Source organism: Olea europaea, chromosome 22, assembly GCF_002742605.1.
Source record: "Olea europaea var. sylvestris chromosome 22, O_europaea_v1, whole genome shotgun sequence".
Taxonomy (NCBI): Eukaryota; Viridiplantae; Streptophyta; class Magnoliopsida; order Lamiales; family Oleaceae; genus Olea; species Olea europaea.
The window spans coordinates 9,673,035-9,683,617 of record NC_036258.1 but is presented as its reverse complement, the minus strand read 5'-3'; the positions used below and the strand labels follow the sequence as shown (position 1 = coordinate 9,683,617).

Here is a 10,583-nt window from a genome sequence, read left to right as displayed (position 1 = left end):
TAAATTTATCCCTATAGAAGGGAGTTCTTTCATTTGAGAAAAACAACTAGAGATACAAGCAAAAATAAAATACTATATCTATATTTTATACTATATTTCTATAGGTTGTGGCAACTTGATGAAATGCTTGTTCTTTATTTCCCTATGGCAGTGCCCATAGAAGGAGAGCCACATAGGTTTTATCTTGGAGCCTTGTAGTGCCGAAAGAACCCGCATGAAGGGGAGGCAACACAACTTTCAGACAACGTCCTCGACATGACTCCCAATGCTTGTTTTCTAAATCTCTTCTCTATTTTATGTTATAATATTCTTGAATTGTATTTGTTATTTTATTGTGTTAATTGTTAAACAAATCTACATACAAATGACTCAATTTTCCCAACAGATAGCCCTCCTTCCTATGAATGTTCCAATGTTTGGGTATCGTGTAACACCTCGAATTTTTCTTACTATTTTTCATATGAGGCCTAAACTTAATATTGGTTATTTAGCAAATGGAAAGGTTTATGTCTAGTCTTATTATCACACTAAGTTCAATTAACAATCGGAAGGAAAAAAAAAGGTGATTGAGTATTTGTGGTGTGCATTTTGTACTAAAATCTGTACGAAGAAAGGACAATTGTGTGTGTGTGTGTGTTTATGTATATATATGTATCGGTTTTTTGCACTATCATGTGACATATGGGTCCCCTTATTATTTTTTAATGCAATGTCAAGTGTAGTCACTCACTTTTTGGATTTTACTCTCAATGCCTATTTTACCCTTTTATATTAAAGGTAACAATTTATTCAGTCACTTTTTTTTTATTGATTCAAAGGGTAGTAATGACAATTCACATGAACTTAATGTATTTATCTACATTTTTTTGACCGTGCTTTCTAGGAATCGTACAAAAATAATAGAATAACAAATTTAACATGCACATTGGTTTCTATCAAAATCTGATAAAATTCAAAAATAAAATCAATATGAAACAGGGGCATAATATTTTTGAAAAAGTTGACGTGAAAAAAAATTCACGTTAATAGTACAAACACTTCAAAGCCCTTGAAGCAGCATGAATCTAGATTATTAGAATCTTCAATTACATCAATCTAAACAAGTTTTACAAATGCTTCAATATTTAAATTCAAGAATACACAGACTGGAAACAATATTCAGTTATTTGCTATTGGTTTCGACAAGAGAGCAGCCACCATGAATAATGTTAATCAAAGTGGAATCTCAAGTCCAAGCAGTATTGAGGTTGACATTGATCTTTATTCTTTTGAATTTTCGTAAGTTCTCAAATTGTGCTGCTAGGAATTTAATGTTAAATTTCAAGGAAAAAATCTGGCAATGGTGGCTCCTTGGTTTCTTGGACTTGGGCCCTTGTCTCATGGAATAGTTTGCTGACTATAGAAGATTACTGCTATGATTTATTCCCTGTGAGAACATCATAGGAAACCTCTTTACACCTTTTTAGCATATATCTATGTCTGTCCTGTCTTCAAATGGAATGCATATGTTCTTATCTAGCATACTATAATAATGCTTAATCGAAATATTAGAAGAATTTATAATATTTCCTTTCTGTTTTAGTGTTACAATCCATCCCGGTTACTGACCCTTGTTTATCAACCCTTTGCATTTGGAACTGTTCCGATACCTACTTATATTGAGGAAAAGATTGATACGAAACAGGGCCATAATATTTTTGAAAAAGTTGACGTGAAAAAATTTCACGTTGATAGTAGTTGCAATACAATACTCGTGTAGAACTTCAATCTATGCACACAAGTGTTTTGTGCAATTGAAGCTTTCCACCCTTAAAGAAACAAAAACTTCAAAGCTCTGACACAGAGTCAGGGGCGGATCTAGCCACTCAAGTGAGCTAGGGCGGAGCGTCGAGCGGTTATTGAGCGATCGTCCAATATATCAAGATTGTTTATTAATATTTAATTAATTTATATTAAAAGAATCTTCAATCAATATATAAATACACTAAAATATAAAACATTATATACATATGAAAATATAATTCTATACAAGTGAAAATAATAAGGAATAAAAATACATTTTTTGAATCATATACGTATGATCAAATTTTATGAACTTAAACAAGACAAGATGAAGTTAATACGTAAAGGGTGGTTAAATGATAAATATATGATTAAAAATAAAATCGGTTATTGAAAAATATATTGTTGAAAATAAAATAGAGAAAAATATATTTTGAAATAAATGGGAATCAAACAAGACGTAAAATTTAAATATAACAATTATTTTATTGAAATTGAACGTATATAAATTTGTTAAAAGAATAAATCATACTCATTAAATGACATAGTTGCCAAGTTTTATATAATTCAAAAGAAGAGCACGGAATCAAATATTTATTGTTACATTAAAACAAGTTAAGATCTAATATATATAAATTTGTTAAATATATTGTCACAATTCAACAAATGGCATAATGGTCAAACCACTAATAATTTTAAGAATAGCTCCAGGTTCGAATCCCCCCTCCTCATTCCATTGATTTTAAATTGTAAAACTAAAAATATTGAACAATAAAAATGGATTGATGAAGGATCGAACTTGGGACCTCCAAAATGCAAAACCCAACACTGTCCAACTTGGCCAGGTGCAATCTTGGAGCTAGAAGTGATTATCAGAAATATAACCTTAAAAATTCATTTATATGAACAAAAAAAAAAAGGGCAGCCAGTGGCGGTTCTGGCGAAGCCAGCTAGGGCGGCCGCCCTAGCTGGCTTCGCCAGAACCGCCACTGGCTGCCCTTTTTTTTTTTTTTTCTTTGGCTGGTGACTCTGTGCAGGGGCGGATCTAGCTATTGGCCAGCTAGGGCGGCCGCCCTAGCTGGCTTCGCCAGAACCGCCACTGGCTGCCCTTTTTTTTTTTTTTTCTTTGGCTGGTGACTCTGTGCAGGGGCGGATCTAGCTATTGGCCAGCTAGGGCGGCCGCCCTAGCTGGCCAATAGCTAGATCCGCCCCTGCACAGAGTCACCAGCCAAAGAAAAAAAAAGAAAAGTAATAGATACAAACACTTCAAAGCCCCTTAAAGCAGCATGAATCTAGATCCTCCAACCCTTGTCGGAAATATATGTTCCGCCATTGCATTTACTGAAGCAGAATATGGTTTCATAAGATTGTACACAGTGTGCCAGCGATATTTCCAATGGCCATGGCTGCCTCAAATGCTTTAAATGCAACATTCCATTTTTTCTGAAGATATAATAAGAAAAAATTCCCAGTTTATTAAGATTTTTTTTTTTTCAAGCATATAACAACTTAAGAATGCAGAAACAGACCACTTCATATGCTGGAACAATTTCTGTTGAAGCACTAGGACTTGGATTTGGATTATGTACATAGTGTGAACTGTAAGTTTGCTGCCAGAAAAAACAACTATCAGGAAAATTTTACTTTATTCTTCATGTCAAATTGGTAAGCCCTTCATTAAATTATGAGACTAGTCTTTGATAGTATGTACAAATCTCAAATTTTTATATTAACAATTTATTTTGTGTCAAACACAACTTTATCTAGCAATAAATTGCCAAAATTAACACGCTGGGCATCAAAGATATTTTTGCATGAACAATCAAAGTCTCGAACTTAAAATATTGAAGATGGTACGACCTGATTGACGCCTCTACTGAATGAAAATTAACTTTAATAGGACATTATCGAAATGTGTTAGACATACCGTGTAAGGATTAATCTGTGTTGCCTGTGATGAATATTGTTTGGCTTGGAGCATTGTGTAGTTGTCCAAAAACTGAGTGCGACCATTGTGATTGTGATCACATTTAGTAGATCGATAACAATCACAGCATAGGGTGAAAGAGCATTCCACACACGAGAAAAATATTCCCGGTACAAAGTTTGCACAAGAATCGCAAAATGGCCTTCCGCTTTTTATGATGTAGTATAAAGTCATTACCTCCCAGAAATCCAGTGAGCCATTCCCATCTCTATCTAACTCCCTAAAAAAGTAATGATTTTGCATCCGGTAATGGCCTTTCTGTCTCACGAATGCTAGGAACTCAGGCAGATCAATCCGGCCATCGCCATCACTATCCATAAAATTGAAGTATTCATGTGCTAAATCCCGAACTTTTTGAGAACCTGCGTGATAATGAGCTCTCGCAATCTCGCACAACTCTTCCATCTCTCTCTGTCAATTCATATAATCCAATATAAACGCCATTGGTCAAAAGAAACTATAAAAAGCTCCAAATTAGTTAGCTAACTTTTTTGTTCCAATTTATAATTAGTCACCTATGTTTTTTATTAAATTAAATCCATTAAAAGTGCGGTCATCCCATGATTCATTGTTTAATGCAATTCTGGGGCATTTTATGTTGAGTCAATGGGCCACTATTTCCTAGACTCATGATGATCACCAATGTTAGGTCCAAATTATATAATTGGCAATTTCCTTAATCAAAATCTTGTTTTAGTTGAATTGTATTAGGAGTTAATTGAGTCAAAGTCAAAATAAGATTTATTGAGTCTTAATTATTGTAAAAATAGTTGTGGGTTGATAGCGTTGTAAGGGGAGTTGAAGAAAATTAGAAGATCAAGAAACGCGGAACTATAGCCGCTGGTTAGCAGCTAGGATCAGCACTCGAATGGCACAATGCAAAATGAAGCAGAACCATTGGCACTCGCTTGGTGGCAACTGCCCTCTCGAGCTGCGAACTGCCGATCACTTGGTGCTTATCCAGCCAGAATTTTGATTTGATTTTAATTGAGATTTTCAATCCCTTTTCACCGTAAACACTATCCATTATAAATACACAAGCCATGGAACGTCCAAAAGTGTGGTTGAACATTCTATTCATTATAGAGATCATTATTTGAAGATCATAAACTCATTTCAAAAGATCTCTTGATTCAATCACAAATATATACCATATTTGCTCCCATATATTTTTTTTTCATTGGTTTAGCCCTTGTTTTAAGTCAAGAGAACATTATTTGAAGATCCGTTACATATTCTAATAAATCTATATAGCTTTAGCCAAAGATCAAAACACAAAGTTCAAACACTAAATAACCCTTTACCTTCATCTATAAACCTTGAGAAATCTGAAGTTTAGAGAAGAGGAGCTTGAAGTCTAGTGTTGAAGAATGAGGTTCGCTCTTCTAGCACATTAGCTAAAGGGATCTAATTCAATGTATTTTTCCAAGTCGCCCCAATTTTAGCACGATGTTTTTAAGAATATAAAAACTTAACAATGTAGAAAATTGACCCGAGTACAAATTGATCCTTCCGGTGGACGCCATGAAATGACTTCACCTTAGAAAAACGTTATCTTATTCTTCATGTAAAATTGGTAAGTTCTTTAATAAATTGCGTGACGAGTATTAGATTTAGATTTCCTCAATGTAAGCTAAAGAAAATGTTGAAGGATAGTCAGTTCGTACAAATCTCAAATTTTTATATTATCAATTTATTTAGTGCAAAATACAACTTTATCTAGCAATGTATGGCCAAAAATAGCAAGCTGAAAATCAAGGATATGTTTGTATGAACAATCAAAGCGTCGAGAATGGCCGGGCAACCTCAAATGCTTTAAAACCTACGTTCTATTTTTTTGGGAAATGTAATATGAAATATTTCCTAGTCGTCCCAGTTTAGCAAGATTTTTTTAAGTATATAAAAACATAACAATGCAGAAAACGAACCTGACGACGAAGTGATACACCCGCACCCTGCACCAAAAAAAAAATTACAAAAAACTTTACTTTATTCTTCATGTCAAATTAATAAGTTCTTTTTTTTTTTTTTTTAATTATGCGAAAAGCCTTTGATTTAGGTTTCCTCAATATAAACCAAAGAAAATGTTGTACGATTGTTTGTGTTTACAAATATAAAATTTTTGTATCAGCAATTGCTTTAGTGTCTAAATAAACTTTGTCTTGCAATGAATTGCCAAAGTTAATATGCAGAAAATGAAAGATATGTGTGCATGATCAATCAATGTGTCGAGAATGGCTAGGGCTACCTCAAACGCTTTAAATGCTACATTTTTACTGAAAATATAATATGAAAAATTTCCAAGTCGCCCGATGTTTTTAAGAATATAAAAACTTAACAACGCAGAAAATTGACCCGAGTACGAATTGATCCTTCCGGCGGATGCCAAGAAATGACTTCACCTTAGAAAAACTTTATCTTATTCTTCATGTAAAATTGGTAAGTTCTTTAATAAATTACGTGACGAGTATTAGATTTAGATTTCCTCAATGTAAGCTAAAGAAAATGTTGAAGGATAGTTAGTTCGTACAAATCTCAAATTTTTATACTATCAATTTGTTAAGTGCAAAATACAAATTTTCTAACAATATAATGCAAAAAATAGCACGCTGAAAATCAAGAATATGTTTGCATGAACTATCAAAGCATCGAGAATGGCCGAGCAACCTCAAATGCTTTAAATTCTACGTTCCATTTTTTTTGAAAATGTAATATGAAATATTTCCTCGTCGTCCCAATTTAGCAAGATTTTTTTAAGTATATAAAAACATAACAATGCAGAAAACAGACCTGAGGACGAATTGATACCCCCGCACCCTGCACCAAAAAAAAAAAATACTAAAACTTTACTTTATTCTTCGTGTCAAATTCATAAGTTCTTTTTTTTTTAATTATGTGACAAGCCTTTGATTTAGGTTTCCTCAATATAAACCAAAGAAAATGTTGTACGATAGTTTGTGTGTGCAAATATAAAATTTTTGTATCAGCAATTTCTTTAGTGTCAAAATAAACTGTCTTGCAATGAATTGCCAAAATTAATATGCAGAAAATGAGAGATATGTGTGCATGAACAATCAATGTGTCGAGAATGGCTAGGGCTACCTCAAACGCTTTAAATGCTACATTTTTACTGAAAATTTAATATGAAAAATTTCCAAGTTGCCCCGATTTTAGCACGATGTTTTTAAGAATATAAAAACTTAACAATGCAAAAAATTGACCCGAGAACGAATTGATCCTTCCGGTGGACGCCACGAAATGACTTCAACTTAGAAAAACTTTATCTTATTCTTCATGTAAAATTGGTAATTTCTTTATTAAATTACGTGACGAGTATTAGATTTAGATTTCCTCAATGTAAGCTAAAGAAAATGTTAAAGGATAGTCAGTTCGTGCAAATCTCAAATTTTTATATTATCAATTTATTTATTGCAAAATACAACTTTATCTAGCAATGTATGGCCAAAAATAGCAAGCTGAAAATCAAGGATATGTTAGTGTGAACAATCAAAGCGTCGAGAATGGCCGGGCAACCTCAAATGCTTTAAAACCTACGTTCCATTTTTTTGGAAAATGTAATATGAAATATTTCCTAGTCGTCCCAGTTTAGCAAGATTTTTTTAAGTATATAAAAACATAACAATGCAGAAAACAAACCAGACGACGAAGTGATACCCCCGCACCCTGCACCAAAAAAAAAAATTACAAAAAACTTTACTTTATTCTTCATGTCAAATTCATAAGTTCTTTTTTTTTTTTTTTTAATTATGCGACAAGCCTTTGATTTAGGTTTCCTCAATATAAACCAAAGAAAATGTTGTACGATAATTTTTGTTTACAAATATAAAATTTTTGTATCAACAATTTCTTTGGTGTCTAAATAAACTTTGTCTTGCAATGAATTGCCAAAATTAATATGCAGAAAATGAAAGATATGTGTGCATGATCAATCAATGTGTCGAGAACGGCTAGGGCTACCTCAAACGCTTTAAATGCTACGTTTTTACTGAAAATATAATATGAAAAATTTCAAAGTCACCCGATGTTTTTAAGAATATAAAAACATAACAATGCAGAAAATTGACCCGAGTACGAATTGATCCTTCCGGTGGACGCCAGGAAATGACTTCACCTTAGAAAAACTTTATCTTATTCTTCATGTAAAATTGGTAAGTTCTTTAATAAATCACGTGACGAGTATTAGATTTAGATTTCCTCAATGTAAGCTAAAGAAAATGTTGAAGGATAGTTAGTTCGTACAAATCTCAAATTTTTATACTATCAATTTGTTTAGTGCAAAATACAACTTTTCGAACAATATAATGCAAAAAATAGCACGCTGAAAATCAAGAATATGTTTGCATGTACTATCAAAGCATCGAGAATGACCGAGCAACCTCAAATGCTTTAAATGCTACGTTCCATTTTTTTTTGAAAATGTAATATGAAATATTTCCTCGTCGTCCCAATTTAGCAAGATTTTTTTAAGTATATAAAAACATAACAATGCAGAAAACAGACCTGAGGACGAATCGATACCCCCGCACCCTGCACCAAAAAAAAAATACTAAAACTTTACTTTATTCTTCATGTCAAATTCATAAGTTCTTTTTTTTTTAATTATGTGACAAGCCTTTGATTTAGGTTTCCTCAATATAAAACAAAGAAAATGTTGTACGATAGTTTGTGTGTGCAAATATAAAATTTTTGTATCAGCAATTTCTTTAGTGTCAAAATAAACTGTCTTGCAATGAATTGCCAAAATTAATATGCAGAAAATGAGAGATATGTGTGCATGAACAATCAATGTGTCGAGAATGGCTAGGGCTACCTCAAATGCTTTAAATGCTACATTTTTACTGAAAATTTAATATGAAAAATTTCCAAGTTGCCCCGATTTTAGCACGATGTTTTTAAGAATATAAAAACTTAACAATGCAAAAAATTGACCCGAGAACGAATTGATCCTTCCGGTGGACGCCACTAAATGACTTCAACTTAGAAAAACTTTATCTTATTCTTCATGTAAAATTGGTAATTTCTTTATTAAATTACGTGACGAGTATTAGATTTAGATTTCCTCAATGTAAGCTAAAGAAAATGTTAAAGGATAGTCAGTTCGTGCAAATCTCAAATTTTTATATTATCAATTTATTTATTGCAAAATACAACTTTATCTAGCAATGTATGGCCAAAAATAGCAAGCTGAAAATCAAGGATATGTTAGTGTGAACAATCAAAGCGTCGAGAATGGCCGGGCAACCTCAAATGCTTTAAAACCTACGTTCTATTTTTTTGGAAAATGTAATATGAAATATTTCCTAGTCGTCCCATTTTAGCAAGATTTTTTTAAGTATATAAAAACATAACAATGCAGAAAACAAACCTGACGACGAAGTGATACCCCCGCACTCTGCACCAAAAAAAAAATTACAAAAAACTTTACTTTATTCTTCATGTCAAATTCATAAGTTCTTTTTTTTTTTTTTTAATTATGCGACAAGCCTTTGATTTAGGTTTCCTCAATATAAACCAAAGAAAATGTTGTACGATAATTTTTGTTTACAAATATAAAATTTTTGTATCAACAATTTCTTTGGTGTCTAAATAAACTTTGTCTTGCAATGAATTGCCAAAATTAATATGCAGAAAATGAAAGATATGTGTGCATGATCAATCAATGTGTCGAGAACGGCTAGGGCCACCTCAAACGCTTTAAATGCTACATTTTTACTGAAAATATAATATGAAAAATTTCCAAGTCGCCCGATGTTTTTAAGAATATAAAAACTTAACAATGCAGAAAATTGACCCGAGTACGAATTGATCCTTCCGGTGGACGCCAGGAAATGACTTCACATTAGAAAAACTTTATCTTATTCTTCATGTAAAATTGGTAAGTTCTTTAATAAATTACGTGACGAGTATTAGATTTAGATTTCCTCAATGTAAGCTAAAAAAAATGTTGAAGGATAGTTAGTTCGTACAAATCTCAAATTTTTATACTATCAATTTGTTTAGTGCAAAATACAACTTTTCTAACAATATAATGCAAAAAATAGCACGCTGAAAATCAAGAATATGTTTGCATGAACTATCAAAGCATCGAGAGTGGCCGGGCAACCTCAAATGCTTTAAATGCTACGTTCCATTTTTTTTTTAAATGCAATATGAAATATTTCCTCGTCGTCCCAATTTAGCAAGATTTTTTTAAGTATATAAAAACATAACAATGCAGAAAACAGACCTGAGGACGAATTGATACCCCCGCACCCTGCACCAAAAAAAAAAATACGAAAACTTTACTTTATTCTTCATTTCAAATTCATAAGTTCTTTTTTTTTTTTTAATTATGTGACAAGCCTTTGATTTAGGCTTCCTCAATATAAACCAAGGAAAATGTTGTACGATAGTTTGTGTGTGCAAATATAAAATTTTTGTATCAGCAATTTCTTTAGTGTCTAAATAAACTGTCTTGCAATGAATTGCCAAAATTAATATGCAGAAAATGAAAGATATGTGTGCATGATCAATCAATGTGTCGAGAACGGCTAGGGCTACCTCAAACGCTTTAAATGCTACATTTTTACTGAAAATATAATATGAAAAATTTCCAAGTCGCCCGATGTTTTTAAGAATATAAAAACTTAACAATGCAAAAAATTGACCCGAGAACGAATTGATCCTTCCGGTGGACGCCACTAAATGACTTCAACTTAGAAAAACTTTATCTTATTCTTCATGTAAAATTGGTAAGTTCTTTAATAAATTACGTGACGAGTATTAGATTTAGATTTCCTCAATGTAAGCTAAA

At 32.3% G+C, this 10,583-nt stretch overlaps 1 protein-coding gene across 20 annotated transcripts in view; it reads right to left on the bottom strand.

Annotated features, from left to right (window-relative positions):
* Positions 1-2,956: 2,956 nt before the first annotated feature.
* LOC111371659 overlaps positions 2,957-10,583 on the bottom strand; it is a 12,885-nt gene continuing 5,258 nt past the window's right edge. For 2 of the 20 annotated variants that reach the window (XM_022993751.1, XM_022993756.1), the window contains 9 exons: positions 10,017-10,043; positions 9,156-9,182; positions 8,291-8,317; positions 7,427-7,453; positions 6,560-6,586; positions 5,698-5,724; positions 3,710-4,180; positions 3,312-3,392; positions 2,957-3,225 (listed from right to left, as the gene is read on the bottom strand). In XM_022993751.1, coding sequence (XP_022849519.1) covers positions 3,142-3,225; positions 3,312-3,392; positions 3,710-4,180; positions 5,698-5,724; positions 6,560-6,586; positions 7,427-7,453; positions 8,291-8,317; positions 9,156-9,182; positions 10,017-10,043 — 798 coding nt within the window. In that variant the 3' untranslated portion in view covers positions 2,957-3,141. The remainder of the gene's footprint in view (positions 3,226-3,311; positions 3,393-3,709; positions 4,181-5,697; positions 5,725-6,559; positions 6,587-7,426; positions 7,454-8,290; positions 8,318-9,155; positions 9,183-10,016; positions 10,044-10,583) is intronic. The other 18 variants (XM_022993764.1, XM_022993769.1, XM_022993770.1 and 15 more) reach the window with 16 other exon arrangements.